Source organism: Drosophila miranda, chromosome XL, assembly GCF_003369915.1.
Source record: "Drosophila miranda strain MSH22 chromosome XL, D.miranda_PacBio2.1, whole genome shotgun sequence".
Lineage (NCBI taxonomy): Eukaryota > Metazoa > Arthropoda > Insecta > Diptera > Drosophilidae > Drosophila > Drosophila miranda.
Genome location: NC_046673.1, coordinates 6,933,459 through 6,952,943, shown reverse-complemented (window position 1 = coordinate 6,952,943; position 19,485 = coordinate 6,933,459). Strand labels below are relative to the sequence as shown.

At 43.5% G+C, this 19,485-nt stretch overlaps 5 protein-coding genes across 5 annotated transcripts; 2 read left to right on the top strand and 3 right to left on the bottom strand.

Annotated features, from left to right (window-relative positions):
* The first annotated feature begins 436 nt into the window (after positions 1-436).
* Positions 437-9,411, top strand: LOC108154133 (programmed cell death protein 4). The gene is made up of 4 exons (XM_017284271.2): positions 437-1,226; positions 3,286-4,714; positions 4,796-4,935; positions 8,581-9,411. The coding sequence occupies exons 2-4, from the start codon at positions 3,410-3,412 to the stop codon at positions 8,651-8,653; spliced, it is 1,518 nt and encodes a 505-aa protein (XP_017139760.1). The 5' UTR covers positions 437-1,226; positions 3,286-3,409; the 3' UTR covers positions 8,654-9,411.
* Positions 9,412-9,971: 560 nt separating this feature from the next.
* Positions 9,972-11,327, bottom strand: LOC108154153 (mediator of RNA polymerase II transcription subunit 20). The gene has a single exon (XM_017284311.2). It carries the CDS (start codon positions 11,212-11,214, stop codon positions 10,444-10,446), a length of 771 nt encoding a protein of 256 aa, XP_017139800.1. The 5' UTR covers positions 11,215-11,327; the 3' UTR covers positions 9,972-10,443.
* A 929-nt stretch (positions 11,328-12,256) lies between these two features.
* On the top strand, positions 12,257-19,457 carry LOC108160992 (gamma-tubulin complex component 3). Its single transcript, XM_017295301.2, has 5 exons — positions 12,257-12,707; positions 12,785-14,155; positions 14,214-14,406; positions 14,467-14,788; positions 17,828-19,457. The coding sequence occupies exons 1-5, from the start codon at positions 12,581-12,583 to the stop codon at positions 18,557-18,559; spliced, it is 2,745 nt and encodes a 914-aa protein (XP_017150790.1). The 5' UTR covers positions 12,257-12,580; the 3' UTR covers positions 18,560-19,457.
* Positions 15,079-16,015, bottom strand: LOC108161011 (peroxisomal multifunctional enzyme type 2). The gene is made up of 3 exons (XM_017295324.2): positions 15,920-16,015; positions 15,662-15,835; positions 15,079-15,431 (listed from the first exon to the last, which is right to left on the bottom strand). The coding sequence occupies exons 2-3, from the start codon at positions 15,792-15,794 to the stop codon at positions 15,217-15,219; spliced, it is 348 nt and encodes a 115-aa protein (XP_017150813.1). The 5' UTR covers positions 15,795-15,835; positions 15,920-16,015; the 3' UTR covers positions 15,079-15,216.
* Positions 16,755-17,710, bottom strand: LOC108161001 (probable methylthioribulose-1-phosphate dehydratase). The gene is made up of 3 exons (XM_017295312.2): positions 17,491-17,710; positions 16,960-17,430; positions 16,755-16,900 (listed from the first exon to the last, which is right to left on the bottom strand). Exons 1-3 carry the CDS (start codon positions 17,616-17,618, stop codon positions 16,810-16,812), a joined length of 690 nt encoding a protein of 229 aa, XP_017150801.1. The 5' UTR covers positions 17,619-17,710; the 3' UTR covers positions 16,755-16,809.
* Positions 19,458-19,485: the final 28 nt, after the last annotated feature.

The window sequence follows — 19,485 nt, the reverse complement described above, 5'->3', positions numbered from 1 at the left end:
TTTCAACTTAGTGGCAACGCTTGACTAAAATGTTGCGAGCATGAACGATCATGATTTATTTAAATAAATTTTAAATACATAGTTACATATGTGAAATATGCTTTCATTTGTCAATTCACTTCTTTATTTTGACAATACAATTTACAAAAGAGAAAAGAAACATTTTATTAACTTTGTGCTCGCCTGTTCTGCGCAAACTCTAGCTCAAGACGAAAAACGTAGAGGATAGCAAGGGTATGCATATTTTTTTAAATTTAGGCAACGTTTTTTTCTTTGTAACATTTCTACATTGGAGCATTGTTTTACATTCCCCAACATCTAAAACATTCCATTCCATACAATACATTTTTGCCGAAACAAACTACATCAAAAATACACCGAATAACACCAATATCGCTTTGCGGAATTAGCACGAGGTATCGCGAGAACCATCCCCAGTTTGCCGTGTATTGCGGCTATATAAGCACCCGCTCTCTCGCTCAGTCACAGTTAATGTTCCACGTACGGTTCTCCTCTGCGATTCTCACCGACAGCTCCATCCAAAAAAAGAAAAAAACGGTTTTTCTGCCCAGCAAAAATCTTAAATCAAAGAAAATTACTAACAACAACAGCGAATTGCATTGGCTACTGGAAGAAAAGTGCAGCTAAAACTGCAACGACATCATAGGCTCTATCCCGCTGCTCCATACATACCAGTGTGTGTGTATGCAAGTGTGTGGGTGTGTGCAACTGCATCGTAGGTTCCAGTAAAAAGCAGGAGGAAACAAGACTGCAACGCTGAAAATCCAAATATTTTTTTTGTGCTGTGTGATGTGAAAAGGAGTTAAAGCGAAAATTTGAAAAGAGAATTTCTCCGCCTGCATTTTTGGGCCCACGCAAAATTGCAGCAAAGCCAAGAACGAGGAAGAGCAGTGGAAGTGGATAGCAGCAGAGGAGAGACAGCAGCAGCACGCCAGCAAGTATCAAACAGGCTCGGTTCGGCTCAGCACAGCGCGCTAACTTCAACTTTGTGAACGCAGTCAGTCGACGCAGACGTCGACGTCAACGTCAACAGCGCTGTTGTTGCATTTGCTGCAGTTGGCCCAATCGCTGCTGTTGCTCTTGCAGTTGCAGTTGCAGTCGCCTCGTTGTGGTCGCCGCGAGTGTAGGGCAGCATCGGAAGAGATAGTGAGACTCTGAGCAACGCGCAGCGAAGCAAGCAGCAGAAACAGCTAAACCACACAGAGGTAAGTGCTGGGAGAGGGGGGAAAATGAAGAAAGACAGACAGAAAAAAAAACAATCAGCGAAGAGTGATCAAAAGTGAACGCAGAAAAGCTGGCAATTGCCGGCGAATGTGAAACTAAAAGCGAAAATACAAAACAAAAATTCATAAAACAGAGTGGGGGGAGGTTTCACAGTGCCTTCCCAAAATAATGGATGGCTTAGTTGTTTTCTTTTTTCATACATATGTACATATGTATATATGTATATCCCTTGCAAGGAAGATCTCTCTGATGATAATGTTCTTTTGGCACTGGCTAGTATGTACTCAAAAAGAATCTGGACTCTGTTGAAAATATTTAGGGCCTGCTAGTCCGCATCCATAAAGACCTCCAATTGGATTTCGGAAATTTCGGGAATTTTCTTCATTCAAGTGGAGGAGATTGGCCTACGTGATAAATTGGACCGGCACGCACGCACGCACGCACAACCGAACAGTAGCGTAGCGTAGCGGCAAAACAGCTGCCTTTGCGACCAAGGGAGAGGTTTTTCTTTTGAAGGGTGGGGGTATCAACTGTTGTTTTTGTTTGCTTGGCTTCATTTATACAGTATTTATTTATGTATTTGTCTTGGCTACCTCAGGCATCATTACGTCTCCATCTCTTCGTTCATCGGTTCATTTCATTCGCTTATTTACTGTGATCGCGACTGCTCATAGACAGATGAAACAGATTGACAGTGATGGTAGACAAATAAGTATAGCGACATAAACTATAGGTAACCCTGATATTTCGCCCTGACACTGTACCGTACACTCAGCATACAATGTTGCCGCTGCTGTAGTATTCTTCTTCCTCTTCTGCTAGGCCTCTGAGCTTTGCAAAATTTTGCGACGCAATTTCGGCAGCGTCGGTTTTATGCTCCCTCTACACTCCCCCCTCTCTATCTACCAATTCCATGCTGAGAGAGTAAGAAAGAGGCGAGAGAGCAGGAACAGCCGAACATTGTTTTGTTTTTGCGCCCTATCACGAAAAAGGGGGCACAACAAGTGCGAACATAGCTCCGGGGAGAGAGTGCGAAAGGGATGGGACGTCCATGCCGCGGCAATAACATAGAAATTTCGTAAAACGCACTAAAACTTTCAAGGTTAAACCGGGCAAAACAAACATAAAAACCGGTTACAGCATATAAACGAACGAGCGGGCACAGTACATAAGAACTAACAAAAAGAACGGGACGGGGGGAGTGTAGAAGGAGCAGAAGCAAGAGCAGCAGCAACACCAACACCAACAGCGACGCAATAATAAACCTCAGAGACAACGCTGCTGTTCAAAAATACAATACATATGGATGTATGTTTGTTTTTTTTCTTATGTACTGTATGTTTTACATGTTCGAAAAATGCACCATTAGCATGGGGTGAAAACGAGGAGAAGAGTAGTAAAAGCTTTTTTGATCTGCTGCTCCTTTTCACACTCGTCAGCAGCTGTCTGTCAAATACATACATACATATGTACATACATACATATAGCAACTCCATTTAGAAGTTATTGGTCAAAGAGGGATGGCGCTAATGTTGTGCCGGGGTCGGTCTGCTGGCTGGCAAAGCTTTAACGGTAACACAAATTATGTCGTTTGTATGCTTGTGTTTGTGACCTTGAATTTTGACAAGGGAGAGTTTGCCCACACATACACCCACACACCTTCAATTTTCCAAAGACGCAATACCGTTATTGTCTCTTACTGTGGCAGTACAACTATTATTATATATTTCTTACTTTAAATGTTTCAAAATAACACTTAAATATAAATGTTTATCGTTTACATGATAAATATATACATATGCATGTATGTACAGATACATACATATGTACATATATGGTTGCATGGAGGCGGGCGACGTGCCAGACAGCATGTGTTTTTGTTTTGTCAGAACAAGCTTTGGGTACGAGACAGACCCAGCCAGACATTTGAAAAGCTTTCCAGACGAGACAGTTATTGCGGACCGAAGCATTCAAATCAGCTTTGAGCCACATTTTAACAAGCTTTACCGTTTCGCATTTCGTTTTTTGGTTCTGTTGCAGAAAGGACCGGCACCTGGTGTCACAGTACAAAAACCAAAAAACCAAAACGGATCCCAAACACAGCGCCAATTTTGCAGTGCATTCCAAGCGGGGCAAGAGGAAAGGTAAAGACAAGAAACCGATCATGGAAGTCGAATCATCATCCCATAACAAACATGCCAACGGTGGCGGCCGTCGCCACAACTCTGGAGGCTCCGACTCCAAGGAGAGCTCCGTGGAGCGCGAGCTGAATGGCGAGATCCAGGCAGTGGTGCTCAATAGCGGCTCCAACGGTCATGGTCTCATCAAGAAGCCGCTACCCGTCGGCGACGACGGACGCATCAAACGCAAGGCCAAGAGGCTCATACAGAGACAACACAGTGGCAGCAATGGTTCTGCCGCCGTCCTTACCAATGGCAGTGGCTCGGGATCGGGTGCTGCCAGCGGTGGTGGTGCCGCTGCTGCGATTGCCACCGGGATTTTACCCCAGCCAGGTGGATATGTGGTGCCGCATCGTCGCTGGAAGAACAGCCGTCGCTCACGGAATCTGACCCGTGGTCGTGGGCTGCCCAAGAAGGGCGGCGGTGGCGGCAAGGGTGTGTGGGGTCTGCCCGGCTCCGAGGCTCTGGCCGAGCTCTACGAGGACGAGAACGATCCCAACTATGACAGCGACTGCAATGATCGGAATGTGGAGCTCCGTGAGGTGATCACCGAGACGACACCGGATGAGTTTTTCAAGCTGGCCGAGCCGATTGTCTTGGAATACTACGAGCACGGTGACACACATGAGGTGGCCCTCAGCTTTGATGAGATATTGCAAAGTCCTTTTCGCGAACGGATTACCTCGATTCTCGTGGAGATTGCCATGGATCACAAGGACTCGCAGCGCGAGATGACCTCGGTGCTGATCTCGGATCTGTATGGTCGTGTCATTATTGGCAAGGACATCGAGAAGGGCTTCAACATTCTCCTGTCCAATTTGCCCGATCTCATACTCGACACCCCAGAGGCTCCCATCATGCTGGGCAATTTCATGGCCCGCGCCATCGCCGACGATTGCATCCCACCGAAGTTTGTGGCCAAGCCCGAGGAGCATCTTCAGTTGAGCGAGTATGCCGAGCAGGCTTTACGCCGTGCCGACTCGCTGCTCCATAAGCAGGGCTGGGCGCATCTCGACAATGTCTGGGGCATGGGTGGGCCCCTGCGTCCAGTAAAGACCATTACCAAGCAGATGACATTGCTGCTCAAGGAGTATATATCGTCGCGCGATGTGGCCGAGGCCCATCGCTGTCTACGAGCGCTCGAGGTGCCGCACTATCATCATGAGCTGGTCTACGAGGCCATTGTCATGACACTGGAGTCGCTCAGCCAGACCACCGAGGAGGCAATGTGCGAGCTGCTTAAATCGCTTGATCTCACATGTCTGGTGCTGCCAGCGGGCATGGAGCAGGTACGCAGTCGCTCATGAATGTGAAACATGAATGAAACATTGCTCTATTCTATGGTATATATGTTTCTTGCCAAATTTTAGGGCTTCATTCGGGCGTTTGATGACATGGCGGATATTGTGCTGGACGTGCCCTTGGCCTATATAATACTCGATCGTTTCGTCGAGCGCTGCAACCGGGCCGGTTTTCTCACCGACAAGATCATTAATAATGTGCCATCGCGGTAAGTCTCTCTCTTATTTCCCCCTTTTCTCTTTTACCACATACATACACATGTAAATGCAATGCCAGAGAAGTACCAAACATATGTCCGGCTTAAGGCGAGAATAAAGCTCAGTCCTCGTCCCGTTTTTGTGTTGTCTGTTCTCTGCACAGCTATGCTTGTCCCTTTCTAACACCCTTTAAGCAGAAGGCATGCAACAGATAGCTTTCTCTCTCTCTCTCTCCCTCTCTGGCGCCTCTGAAATGACAAATGACCTTTCTTAAGGGAAGATCGACAGTGGGATCAACCGTTTTCGAGCCTATTTGATGTGTGTATTTGTAAACACACCACAATATGCAATAAGATCTAGTCAGTTTTTACGTAATCTTAGTGATACACGCCCCCACCCCAAACCCACCCACCTTCTTATACCCAGCCATAAAACAAAGTTGTTTACAGGCAAATACCCTGCACTGTATGGCACCCAGCATATCAGATTAAATTCGAGTAGAGCTCTCCATAAAATGCATAAATATTGGACGTTTGGTTAGGGTTTCATGAAATGAATTGGAGCACAGCACTCGTTTTTATGATTATAAGATTTTTTTTTTAAACACTCGTGGAGGATTTTATGGCCTGTTTCAGTAGGTATTCATATCGGTCTGTCGTCTATATGGCGCGGAATCACATATCTGTATTTTTTTTTCAAAGAAATATACTCTAATATCGTATGGTATGTTTTCTTTTTTTTTCAAATAACTATTTTTCCTTTTATTTATCTTTACGCTATTATAATTTTTCTTGGAATTTATGTATTTATTTATTACAATTAGCAATATTACATTGTATATATTGGCGCATACAACAATAGCAATGGTAATGTTAGAGAGAGAAGTTGTTTGTGCTCAAAGGCCTTTTCCATGGTAAAGAAGGGTGTACCCTGAAATTGGCATAGCCGAATGTGTTTGTTCTGCTTTGGTCTGCGCCGAGAAGTATGTATATGAATATGTATGTATGTATGTATGTTTGATGTGCTTCTATCTGTATGTGTTTATATTTTGTTTTTGCCGGCTTCGACTTGTTTATTATTCTTTTATTTTTTGTTTTGTTATTTTCTTTATACGCTTTGGCTCAATTTCTTATATACATACTCAGCGATATATATATATATATGTGTGTGCCTGTTCCTGTGCCTGTGTGCGTGTGTGTTTGTTTATGAAATTTCTATTGCGCAGTTTAGTTTTTTGCTTCGACACTGACGGGGCGCCGCGTCATCGTCGGTGTCTCCATTGGGGCAGTCCGGGCCAGTTGCCGGTTTATCAGGTGCCGGCTAGTTATATTTATACATGCATACATATGCACATACATATGTACATACATATATACTCCTAGAGTTGTTTTGATTTTTTTTTCCTACTTTCCGTTTCTTTTGTTTTTCTCTTTTGGTTTTTGTTATACATATTTAATTGTTGATTTATTCCTCTCGCCTTGGGGGCAATATCGCTGTTTGATTGTACCCTTGCCGAGAGTGTGTGTGTGTGCCACAATGTTTGCTGTAGAGAGAAGGTATACATATGTATGCCCCCCCGCCCCGACCCCATAATGTGAAGTCATGTTTCGTTTTGTAACTACAAATCTACTATGTATGTACAGTGAAGGCTCGAGAATGTTCGCTTGCCCACCGCTGTTTCTTACCACTGATCGGTCCACGTCTAAACATAATTTATATAGGAATGGGGGCCATAGGTTACAATGTGTGTGAGATCAGCGAAAGGGTGTCCAAAGCTTGGGCTTTCCTTCTTGTTTTTATCTGTTCTAAAAAAAGACCCATATGCATGCATGTACATACATATGTATATGTTCAGTTATGTACTCGATATCGATAGGGAGGCTCTTATCGACGTTTGGTTTTGTATTTTTTTTTTATCGCATCAAACTTTTGGTGCAACAACCTGCATGTGGCTCAAGATCGTCTTGAGTGTTAGTGTGTGCGTGTGTGTGTGTGTGTATGTGTGTTAGTGCTAGTGTTTGTGGCTGTGTGTGCGCGAAGGTAAACATGGCGGCCAAGTTGCTGTTATCGACCTGCTTGCCACTCCCACTTTAGTTGCTGTTGCTGACGCTGCTGCTGTTGTTGTTGTTGTTGCTGTTGTAACTGCATTTGCATTCGCCTTGGCTGCGGCTATTGCTCTTTGCCACTTTAAGCGCAGCGACAACTAAATGCAACAACAACTAAAATCAGCCATTCACTAATACAGAGGCCGAAACATGCATAAACTACATATATGTACCCCTGGATGTTGTGGCAGACGTCAACCCCGCCAACGAAACAGCTCAGATTTCTATAAAAAGACAAATTTATGATGCAAAAATAGCAACAGAAACAACAACAGCAACAAAACCGCTGAAAACTCAATGCCACATAACGGGGTATCAGGAGTGTGCACGTGAGGGTGGCGGCGGCGTTGCTGGCGCTGCCATATCAACGGTTATAGCGGAGCAAAAAGACAAACGTAGATTGTAAGAAAAAGCCAAATCTATGATGTGGGGGTGAAAAAATAAAACACCTGCAACTGTAGCTGATCAGAAATATATTGTAAACTTGTATTGTTCTTTGATTTGTGTTTTGTGAAAAGATCTGTGCCAGATCGACAGGGACGCGAGTGTATCGGCTGAAAAAGCCAAACGCGCATCACTGTCTGCTGCGCGAAGCAGCTGCTGCTTCTTGGGGCCCCCTTGCTTTTGTTGCTATCCTATCGCTCTCCTCTCGCTCTCGCTCTCTTGTGCATTGTTCTTGTTGTGGCCGGCCGGTGGGGAGGTGGGTGTGTGTGTTGCTTGTGTCGCGCGCAACTTATCTTTCCACATTTTTACTTTTTTTTTACTTTACTCTTTTTTTTCTATATTTAAATGCAGCAATTAAGGCTCTGCTTGGTTCTATTTTCTTGTTGTTTTTGCAGCTTAGAATTCTTCGATTCTCAATAAAAAACAAAACACAAAAGAAACTGCAACAGAAACAAAAACTAGTTTTAGTGCTTTGGCAACTGCTTGCGGAGACCAGTGCGGCGCAATGCAGCTTCTCCCGCGCTCTCACCCACTACTTGTACAGCTGTTTGCTCTGCAGCTGAGAGCGGTCTGAAGCAAAGAGAGCGACAGCGGCAGCGACAGAGCGAAAAAAGGGTCAGCGGTTGAATGAACTTTTGTGCAAATTGTTTTTAGTTTTTGTTGTTGCCAAATTTGCGCAAAGCCTTTATGCAATATTATTTTTTTTTAACGTTTTGTTTAGTTTTTGTTGCTTTGTTCTTTGTTTTCTTGCATTGCATAATTGGGTAATTGCAAAGTGCGTGTGTGCGTGCAATTGCTCTTTTCCTTTTTCAAGCAAGATTTCTATACCATACCCCGCATTTGGGGCAGCTGGGTATATTTATATTTATCTGCGGATGTAACATATCAATTTACCTTCTCGGGTTCCAAATTTAAGTAAATCCAGACTTATTTTCCTTATGGGAATCTCCAAGACTGTGCTAGTTCGAGCTGAAAAAGGTTTATATTTATTTCCCTCTCCCCATATAAATATCACCCTATAAACCTTACTATAATATCCCTGAAACTATTGTGGAATTATTGCTATAATGTATCTAATTTTTTTTGTTTGCTTTCTACTATTTACAGCGGACGCAAGCGCTTTGTCTCGGAAGGCGATGGCGGTCATGTCAAGCCGGCTATTTTACCCATGCGCGACTAAATTGGGGGAAATTTTCCAAAAGTGGGGTCTTATGTAGTATACTTATATAAACAGCCCCACCCCCAACAAAAACCCAAAGTCAACCAAAACTATTAGCAGCAACAACAACACTGAAGCGATGCATCTGAGGAGTGGCAAAGAAAAACACAACAACAAAAGGGAAAAATATCAGGCGGAGGATTATTAGAAGCAGCTGTAGCCACAGCAGCAGCAGTTTAGGAGAGAAATACATTATTTGTCGCAAATTTTATTGATCAAGCATCCACACGTGAGAGAAATTATCGCTAAGCTATCAAGAAAACATACAACATACAACACACAACAAAAACAACAACAACAAAAACCGACAACAAACAACATTTAACAATCAATCCGGAAGTTGATCTCCGCGTTTAAACTATAACTATACGATTTAACCTACACACATACATACATACATGCATATATAATTAATCTAACGAGAAACAGCAAATCTAAAGCAAGAATTATATATTTTAAATATGTGTATAAACAAAAACAAAAGTAGATATCCCAGTACCGCATAAAACAAACAAAAAACGAAAGAGAACCCTACAGGAACGGGGCGGGGCATTTGTCTTTTCTAAGAGCCTGGAAAATTTTTGGTTGTTTTAAGCAATGACGAACGAACGAACGGACGAACGGACGGACGGACGGATTGGTAGATCAGATCAGCGGCGTACTTATAGCACGGCTGCCATTAATAGTATGTCACTTGCAAGCGAAGCAAATTACTTATACGAACTGTTATACACAACAACAACAACCACACATACCACCCACACACACACAAAAACACACACACAGGCAGGCAGGCAGGCAGGCAATCAGTCACTTGGAACCTTTATGAAAGCAAAATTAAGGCTAAAGTAAATTAAATCAGAAGCAAAACTGTTGCCAAAAGCTGGCGCGGCATTGAATGTCCAAACATAAAAGAGTGTACTGTACCCGTGCAAAATGTTTCCAAATAGAGCTACAATCATTGCTTCCCAATTAAGCTTGGAATGGGTGGCACATTAATTCCTTTCCCCTGTTCTTTTGAGAGCTTGTGTGTGTGTAAAACCAAACAAATTGTTGTTCACTATAGTTAAGCACATGATGATTTAATTTACTTACATTTTGTACTTCCTTAAGAAAAAGAACATCTTGCATAGATACTACGTTTCTTTTCGTGTGTGTGTAAGAAGACTAGCGCCACGGCGTATACATAATTATGTTTAATGTATATCTATACTATACATAAATACTACATTGAACCATGAACCCCAGGCAGAAAATCATTTTCGTTTTGCGGTGAACATTTTTTTTGTTTTTTTTTTAACATCAAAAGAAGAACGATTGCATTTTATATTATAAGAAGTTTCCACTTTTCCTCCGACCCGACATCCCCCTTTTAGTTTTCGTTGTATAACAGTTGGATGCGAAATCAGGATACAAAATTTATTGTTGTACAAAAAACAAAACTCATTGAAAAACCCCCATCCACAAAACAAAACAAACCAACATTGAAGAGAGAAAATTCGAAATTTTTGTACTCCAGCTATATATATTTTTTTAAGACGACTACACACAGACATGGAAAAAGGAGAAAACACACTCACCCTGCCCCACACACATCTATATATAATATATATAACTATTGCGTTAAAAATATACATTAAATTAAAAAAAACAATCGAGTAGTTGCTTTCTTAATTCAATGAATAGTCCGTCGCTCAGTCAGTCTCCATTGTCACTGCAGGAGCATCGGGCGGCTCCAGCTTGACCTCGCATCAGGATCGGATCAAGACTAGGCCTCCCGCGGCACCCATCACCGGGGAGGGGGACATGTGGACGGACTGTTGGATGCCGCTGGTGCCGCTGAGGGATCCATGCATGGACACATGCTTCCGATAGTTGGTGAACTGCTCCAGATATTGCTTGACCGTATCCGTGGGCTCGTACAAGTCGTTGTGCTTGGCGTGCAGCTGCTGCTGGCCCATGGCTGTCATGATGGTCTGCGTGGCAAAGTACGTGGGGAAATCCTTGCCCACATTGATGTTGAGGAAGCCCTGCAGCATCTCGCGAATCATCTCCCAGCAGTAGGCCAGTATCATGCACGACTTGTACTCGATCTCGATTAGGATTCCCTTGAAATGCTCCATCATGGTGACGGATCCGAGCTTGATCACAAAGTCGCCGTACTCAAACCGGGCGCCACGGGATTCAATCTTTGTCTGCTTCTTCGAGGTGAATGTGTTGGTCATTTTGAGCATCAGCAGATCAAATATACTGTCGGCCACCAGGGAGACTTGCTTCCCAGTGCCACTGTCGATGATAGAAAATGTCGAAGCGGGATACTCCGAGTTGTGCAGCACATGCACCGCCCGTCCCGGTGTACCGTTGTGCGGCTGCGGTGTCGAGATGAAGGTCTCGCAGTCGACCAGAAATTGACCAGCATGTGTAGCGCCAAGCGAGAGCAGACGTTTACCCAGGTAATCGATGATATGGGCGCCAGATTTTCCCTCGGGCATAGGATACGGTTGTAGCACAGTCACACCCATATCAAGTTCTTCGTTTTTAGTTACGTTTTGTTTTTGTTTATTTGCGAAATGGTGTGGCCTACAAAAAATCTTCGGAGTGTCGATTACAGCGAACAGCAGTGTGACCGCGGTTTTATCGTTCAAATATACCGTCCGACCCTCAGAAATATACCAAAATATAACGTCTCATTTTAAAAATATACCGTAAATATTCCAACGAATTCAAGTTTTTCATATTCTTAGTTTTTCAAATTCCGTGGAATATTACTAGCTATATAGAACATTAAACCATACCCGTATAATTAAATCCGATTAGTAAGTCTATTTTCTAATTGACTGGTTTATTTTAAACAATTGCTCTTATTGTATTTTGCGGGAAAAGAGGGATTAGCAAAAATGGTCAAACAAAAAAAAAAGACATTTTGATATTCCGTCGAATATTATTAGCTAGATAAGCCATTTTGCCATTCCAACATAATTTTATAGGATTTATGAATCAATTTTTTACTTAACTGGCTTATTCTAAATACATGCTTTTATTGGATCTTGTCTAAAAAATGCTTTTAGCGAAATACGTCAAACAAAAAACGGTTTTAGCGAAATACATACATACATAGGTCAAAGCAAAAAAACGAAAGAGAATAGTCGTTTATATTGCTCAATTTAGAGATTCCGTTGAATAATTCTGTCTAACTAAAACCCTTAGTTTCTCCCACATAATTTTAAGCCATTGATGAATAAATTTTCTACAAGATTAACTACTTTTAGGTACTCCCTCTTATTTTATTTTGACTAAAACATGGTTTGAACAAAAAAGTTTAACAAAGAAACAGTCGCAATGTTGTCACGTCAATGTTGCTGTTAATTGAAGACTTGTTGCTTATCAACCGGAGTATGGGTATTTGTATACCCTATTTCAGTAATTTAATATTGAGATACTGATTCAATATTATTGAGATAGTAATATTCCACGGAATATAAAAGTCGAAGAATATAGAACTTGAATTCGTCAGTATATTTACGGTATATTTTGTGATTTATGACGTAGTTTCGGTATATTTCTGAGGGTCAGACCGTATAGGCTTGCGATGAAGCTGAACACTAAATTTGTTGTTTATTAAATTGATTATTCATTATATGCATATGGTTTCTGCGTTAAACTAATTTTTCACTAGTCGCAACCAGTCTCCACAGATCTTAATAGCGAAACAGTACGCCTAGGCAGTTTACCAAAGTATTTGTCAAACAGTTGTTTTCTTTTTGTTATCCCTTGTACGGCAAACGCCATCCATCGCTTTAGAATCGCTTCTGTGCTTGTGGTTTTGATTTGCGCGCGCGGCTAGATAAGTTTCTGGCTCGTCTGGGCTTCGGTTGCCAAACAACGAATATGTCCAACGAAAATGTGGGGAGTAAAGCAGAGGGCCTGGATCCACCGACGCCAGTTCACTATATAACGAAGCTGCTGTCAAATATATGCTTATCCATAAACGGCCCCCAGCGAGCCGAGGAGCATGGTAAGTGTAAATGGATTCTATCCCCTGCTAATGATTGCCCACTTCTTACGGCTCCATCTTACGTCCATCTCTGTCAGATCGTCTGGTTAACAATGCTTTGAAGACCATAATGGAAAAGCCCAACTCGTTGAACGAGGGAAGGCCGACCATGTGCGAGGATGATTGTGTGATCAAAATTCTGAATATCCTAAACGCAAAGGCAAATCCAAATGGCAAAAAAGAGCAGATGCCCGGAAATGTGTTCCTGAAAACGTACACCAAGTTGTTGAAGCTAGACACGGATGAAAAGCAACGCGAAGCCTTGATGAACTTTTTGCTGGATATTCTGGATAATGCACAGTCCACGTTCTTGCGTCCCACGACACTGATGGCGAACGGAAAGGATGGTGGTGGTGATGGTCACAAGGATATCCTAAGAGAGGTGCTGTCTGAGAGATTGAGTCGTAGTTATCCCTATCGCAAGCAGCAGAATGGTGGAAGTGAATCCAGTGAACGCGTCGCCTACAGCTATGATCCCGGCCAGTCAATTGCCGGTTTGGGCCAGGTGCAAATGCCTAACTACACAGATCAGCTGTTTAATCAACAGGATGTGGATGAAACCTTGGACATTGTCACGAATGTCCTGTTCTCGTTTACGGGCATTCAGGGCAAGTATCTAAGAAAGGATGTCGTCACTGGCCGCTTCAAGCTGGACACGGCGAACACCAATTTGCTGACAACGGGCGATGCCGGCCTCATGCTGCGCCTCTCCGAACTGGGCTACTATCACGATCGTGTGGCCGAATTCGCCGATCCCTCGAAGGGTTACAGCGCCCTGGGCTGCATGGGTCAGGCCCTCACATGCTTTCTGCGCAAGGAGCTTGGGGCCTATCATGGCGAAGTGGCTTTGCTGCACGATCAGGTAAATGACTTCAAGAAGGCCCAAGTGAAGCGGGGCTTTGTCGATCGCGAGCAGGAGTGGCTCGATAGCCAGCGGGAGCAGGTGACGCTATTCAAGCTGCTCGTGTGGTACACAAAGCCCCTACATCGTATGCAATGGCTGACCAAAATTGCCCATTCCTGCATGATGAAAAAGGGGGGAGAGCTCACGTCCGTGGTGTGGGACTTCCTGGATAATGGCCATCCTGCGGTAGATAAATTGGTGATTGATCTGCTCACGGCCATGTGTCGCCCGCTGACGCGCATGATCTCCCAATGGATGCTCGATGGCGACATAACGGATTTACACAACGAGTTCTTTGTGGAGTCCCTGACCGATATCGGGCCCGATCGCCTGTGGCACGATAAGTTTCGTGTGCGCACCGCCATGCAGCCGAAATTTATTGGCCAAGAGCTGGCTGATAAAATCCTAAGGACCGGGAAGAGCATTAATTTTCTGCGCGAAGTGTGCGAAATGAATGAATTGGTCAAGGGTCAGGGGGAGCTCAAGAAGATCATGGAATCGAATGGTAGGAATAAGCTGGGTCCCATCTAATGGCATATTCATTACATGCGCTTTTCTTTCAGCTGGCGACATTTTCTCCTACACACAGGACACAAAGTGGCATGCGGCTATAGAGATCTGCTACCAGAACACCGCCAAGCATGTCCTCGACTACATGGTGGGTCCCCACAAGCTCTTGGAGCATTTGCAATGCATGCGACGCTACTTGCTGCTCGGCCAAGGGGATTTTGTCAGCATCTTTATCGAACATATGAAGTAAGTCTTTGGCTGGAGGCACTTTAAATCGAATAATCAATAAATAATCGCCCTCCTTAGAGACGAACTGGAGAAGCCAGGCACTGAAATCTTTGCCCACGATCTGTCGGCCATGCTGGACACTGCCCTGCGCTGCACCAATGCCCAGTACGATGATCCAGAGATCTTAAACCATTTGGATGTGGTGGCACAGCCACCCTTTTTGGGCGACACGGGCTGGGACATTGTGTCGCTGCAGTATGTCGTCCAAGGGCCGCTGGCCACCATGCTGGAGCCGACCATGTCCACGTACAAGGCGCTGTTTAAGCCACTGTGGCGCATGAAGCACATGGAGTTTGTGCTTTCGACAAAGATCTGGAAAGAGCAGATGACCAATGGAAAGGTGAGTGTTGTATCTCAGTCCTACTTTCGATTGTCACGCTCTTTCGCTCACGATCTCTCTCTCTCTCTCTGATCGATAATGCAATTTGGGAGGGACTTCGGAGCACTCTTGTGGGCAACGAATTAAGGCGTGGAGTGGTCCGAGATTAGATTAGTAGCCGAGGGCACCTGTAATCTAATCCATGGATGATTACCCATTTTCCGGTGCACACGCAAGTCTCATGGGGCATACAAAAATTCCTTAATTTTCTTATGTATCATTTTCTATATTTCGATAGAAAAAAACACAACTTCCCGTACAAAAATAACATTAATTAGAGGGTGAAACAAAAACATATGAATACGAAATACGCCAAAAAAATATAGATATACAGAAATGTGACTGCTTGGAATGCGGCTGCTCCTTGGTGCTCCTTCTTTGCCTGCCTCTTACAACTTGGCATCGGTCTTGAGCAGAGGCGCCAGCTTCTGTGTGAGCATGATGTTGCCGGCAATCTTCAATTTTCCCTTCATGAAAGCTGCCTGGGGATTGAGCTTGCCGAGGGCAATATCAACCATGTCCTCATCAGCCACCGTCAGGGTGGTGTCCACTTTGACGCCCTGTGCGGGTCCCTCATAGGCCTTGGCGCTCTTGCAGTCCAGAGCTAGAAAAAAAACACACACAGAAAATAAGCGAAGAAGTAATGTAATTTACATTTGTTGGCCACATAAAAAACCAACAAACAGCTGGTGCCGAAGTGCAAAGAATTTCGCACTTTGAACTTCCCACAAAACACACACACACACGCAAAAAAGACCACGTAAACCCACAGAAAATGGGTGTGTGTGTGTGTGTGTTGGAGTATCAGGCAGCGTGCGTAATATTATTACTTACTCCATTCCTTGGCCACCTTGCCATCCTTGGTGATTTTATAGACAAACACACCATTCACAGCCTTGGCCTTAGCCTCGTTCTCCTTCAGGCCATCGATGATTTTCTGGAAAACGGCATCCGACTGTAGACTCATGTTTGGTTGGAGTATTTTTTGCTAGTTTCTCGGGGACGGTGCTGTTGTTTTACAAAAGAAAATGTTAATCTATTTTTCCCAAATTGGAAGAGGGCCCCAAACACGAACGGGGGACAAATGCTTACGCCGTGAATAGAAGAATGAGCCAGAAGCGTGCAGAGTCGTTGGTTTTATTGTCTCTATTGTCCATTTTTTTAAATGAAAAAGTAGCGTTTTTTTGTGTGAAAAAATAGCCATTTTTTTGTCACAACAAATTTATTTTATTTATTCATAAAATGTGCATTGTTTTGTTTATTTCGACCAATTCGTCCGGTCCATTGTACCAATGCGTACTTGTACTTTTATATATATATTTTAAATAGCTACATTTCCGGCTCAGCAATTTCGAAAGTTTTAAAGCAATCAAACTTTAAAAATAGCTAGAGCTAGCTAAAAAAAAATCTGAATGGGCAACACTAGTGCGGCGAGAGCCGGTATACACACGGGTGGTTCTCTCACTCCCGTTGGTTTTGTGATGTTGTGCTCTCTCGCTCACCGCCGGCCAGCTGATGGAACAGTAACACCAAGAGGTGCGAAAAGATGATCAAATCAAAAGTTTGTAGCTAATTTATGCCAATAGGTTGTTTTCGGTGGCAAAAAACTAGTGCAACTCGTTAATTAGTTTAAGTATGTACTTCTGACAATTAATTAATTCATGGCTATTTCAAAAACTAAATTGATTCCAAAGTGGAATTCGTATTTCGCTCTTTTTCCACTGTGCAGTTGTGTGGAGTTTAGACTTTAACATTTACCTATCGCACTTAACAGCGAATGTTAAGAGAAGCTGTTATCGACTGTTGCTGTTACCAGGCTGTGGACCTCCGGAACAAAGTGCGCAACGAATTTGAAATGCCCATAAAACAGCAAGATAAGAAGGCTTGAAGTGGCCAGATAATGCCCGCGCCCGCTGCACGAAAGGAATTATTTTTAACAAAAAATTGCGTATATTTTATCAATTGCCAAATGCCACCCTTCTCTATGCCTTGGCGTCCTCAAACGTCTCTGGGTCGAGGCCAGCCTTCTTCATTTCAACGGCAATGGAGAACAAGTAATCGTAGCACTCAGATCTGTATGAGGAAGCAAAGTTAGCAAGCCATTCGGGCATTTTAATCCATTTGTAACTCACATGGCTTTGGCCTTCTCCCAGGTCTGGCCCCATACATAGACACCGTGGCGTCTGACCAGAACGGCACTGCAGCCGGGATGCTCCATCATGGCCGCGTACATGCTATCGGCCAGGTCACGTTCGTGGGGCGTGTTCTCGATGATGGGCACCACCAATTGCTCGTCATATTGCAGATAACGCTTGTCCGCATCATCGTACACGCCCTTGATCATCTCCAGGTGCGTGCAGCGGAAGGTTTTCCCCGGCCACAGGAGCGTGGCCATCACTGCATGCTGGGAGTGGGTGTGTATGACGGCACCGGCATTGCGGTGTCGATAGGCCAGCATGAAGAGTGGTGTGCACTGGCTCTTTTTCAATTCCCGGATCTCGGGCGGCATTTGCAGGTCCTTGCCATCGATATCCTGAACAAACAGATCCTCCGGTTGCATGCGCTCCTTCTGCACCCCCGACGGGGCAATGTAGATCTCATTGCTACGGTTGGTAATCGTTAGATCTGTTCGCCGTTGCAGTGTCAGGTGGTTTTGTACTCACTTCAATTTAATGCTCATGCCGCCGCCGGTGCCGGTCACCCAGCCCAGGTGATAGAATTGCCTGCATAGCGCCGGAATCAGGCGCCTCGGATGATCTTCTGGCAAATCCATAAAGATTGAACAAGACATTGTAATCTACAGCGTGATGAGACTACCAGATAAGGCAAGATTGAGTTTTCAAAAGACAAATCTCAAATGTAAACAAAATGTTAGTTTCGACAAACGCTGCTATCGATTATGCAGCTACATCCCTGATGAAATAGTGCTGCCACCTCTCTTTTAGTCACCACATTTGCCGCGCGTTTTGCTAATTTGATTTTCACTTTGACTATTTTCAGAAATTACGCAAGATGAATGCGGAAATTGGCAAGGCTTCGTACAAGCTTCACCTCTTCACGTCCGAGATTATGCACTTCATCCATCAAATGCAATATTACGTACTGTTCGAGGTCATCGAATGCAATTGGGTGGAGTTGCAGAAGCAAATGCAGCAGGCGACCGGACTAGATAAGATTCTCGATGCCCATGAGAAGTTCCTTGAGACCATTACCGTGGGATGTTTTATCAATTCGGTGACCGACAAGGAACGGCATCTGGAAACCGTCTTCGAGAACATTATAGCCCTGGAAATCTGGCAGGCCAGCTTCTACAAAGATTGCTTCAAGGAACAAAATGCCCGCGATGAGTTAGAAAAGAAAATTGTCGCCTCCGAGGAGGAGGGTCGCTTTGGCGTGACCACAGAAGAGAAAATGGAACGGGATCAGGAGCGGAAGATGTTTGAGCAGAAGCTGATTATCGCCTGTCGCGGACTCAGTGACATTTCCTGTGCCTATGAGAAGGCAGTGAGTGGCTTTATGATGTGCCTCAATTCCAGCGAAGATCCACAACTGCAGCTCTTCGGCACAAGGCTCGATTTCAATGAATTCTACAAGAAGCGTGACACCAATCTCAGCAAGCCCCTTACCTTCGAGCATATGCGCATGAGCAACGTGTACAATAGCAATAAGAATAATTCAACAGGTAGTCGTTTCGTCATCAATTCCCAGGCATCTTCAACGCCGGCAATGTAACGGTTGGTATTGGATCGCTTGTCGCGTTCAATCATAGTCAACCCACCATATTCACGTGTCAATAAGAAAATCAACCACAACGGCGGCGACAACGATGTGGACATTTTCCATATAAACTATGATATTAGACCGGGGGGCTCCTGTAGTTGCGGAATATTATAGATATTAGAAAAAGGCTAGGTCTCACAATTCTACTAAGTGTGATCTGTACGAACAGCACGACAGAAACTCATCATGATATAATGATGATGATCGAAACAAACGCTTCGAAGAATCTGGCACAATCTATCCAGCATTTTAGTCTAATTTGGTTGCTATAAGCGATCCGATAGAGAATCGAGAATAAGTATTGAAATTAATTATTAAAATGAAGTATTGAAATGAATGATAATTATTAGTATTACGAATGATAATACTAAACAATTGCTTTAGAATCGAGAATGTTGAGTATTCTGTATTGAAATATGAGTACAGGAACGTTTTTAAATGGAAATATTTTAAACAGCGCACATTTTTTCGGACTGAAGAAATTTTCGAGCTTACTTTGACTATTTTTTTTTCCAGATTATAGGGTGTAAAGAGTTAGTTTTAAAAAACTTGGAAGAATGTTTTCATTTTTCCACAAATGTTTTGGTTAGTTGTTGAAAAGAAGCAGAGTATTTAAAGATTTAAAGGAGTCCGAACGTTTTAAAATGTACATGTTTTAAATTGTTGTTGGCCAGCGGTAGTTAAAATAAATGTTAAGTGGCAAAAAAAATATATTTTATTTTGATTTTTTTGAACACTTGATTTATTTTAATTTTTGTAGCCGCTAGGGCTGTAAAACCGTCGCTATATCGACATTTTCATCGAAATTTTTGTTAAATAAAGTCTCGTTATAAAGGGTTATTTTTTTAAATCTTTGTTTAAATTGGACTGCTCCCAAA

Excerpts from the sequence above, each read along its gene's own strand:
- LOC108154133 (XM_017284271.2), top strand. The coding sequence starts at position 3,410 with ATGGAAGTCGAATCATCATCCCATAACAAACATGCCAACGGTGGCGGC. Across the intron at positions 4,715-4,795 it reads TGCCAGCGGGCATGGAGCAG|GGCTTCATTCGGGCGTTTGA; the intron begins GTACGCAGTCGC and ends GCCAAATTTTAG. Across the intron at positions 4,936-8,580 it reads ATTAATAATGTGCCATCGCG|CGGACGCAAGCGCTTTGTCT; the intron begins GTAAGTCTCTCT and ends TACTATTTACAG.
- LOC108154153 (XM_017284311.2), bottom strand. The coding sequence starts at position 11,214 with ATGGGTGTGACTGTGCTACAACCGTATCCTATGCCCGAGGGAAAATCT.
- LOC108160992 (XM_017295301.2), top strand. The coding sequence starts at position 12,581 with ATGTCCAACGAAAATGTGGGGAGTAAAGCAGAGGGCCTGGATCCACCG. Across the intron at positions 12,708-12,784 it reads CCAGCGAGCCGAGGAGCATG|ATCGTCTGGTTAACAATGCT; the intron begins GTAAGTGTAAAT and ends CATCTCTGTCAG. Across the intron at positions 14,407-14,466 it reads ATCTTTATCGAACATATGAA|AGACGAACTGGAGAAGCCAG; the intron begins GTAAGTCTTTGG and ends CGCCCTCCTTAG.
- LOC108161011 (XM_017295324.2), bottom strand. The coding sequence starts at position 15,794 with ATGAGTCTACAGTCGGATGCCGTTTTCCAGAAAATCATCGATGGCCTG. Across the intron at positions 15,432-15,661 it reads CAAGGTGGCCAAGGAATGGA|CTCTGGACTGCAAGAGCGCC; the intron begins GTAAGTAATAAT and ends TTTTTTTTCTAG.
- LOC108161001 (XM_017295312.2), bottom strand. The coding sequence starts at position 17,618 with ATGTCTTGTTCAATCTTTATGGATTTGCCAGAAGATCATCCGAGGCGC. Across the intron at positions 17,431-17,490 it reads GGCATGAGCATTAAATTGAA|CAATGAGATCTACATTGCCC; the intron begins GTGAGTACAAAA and ends TACCAACCGTAG. Across the intron at positions 16,901-16,959 it reads TGGGAGAAGGCCAAAGCCAT|ATCTGAGTGCTACGATTACT; the intron begins GTGAGTTACAAA and ends TTCCTCATACAG.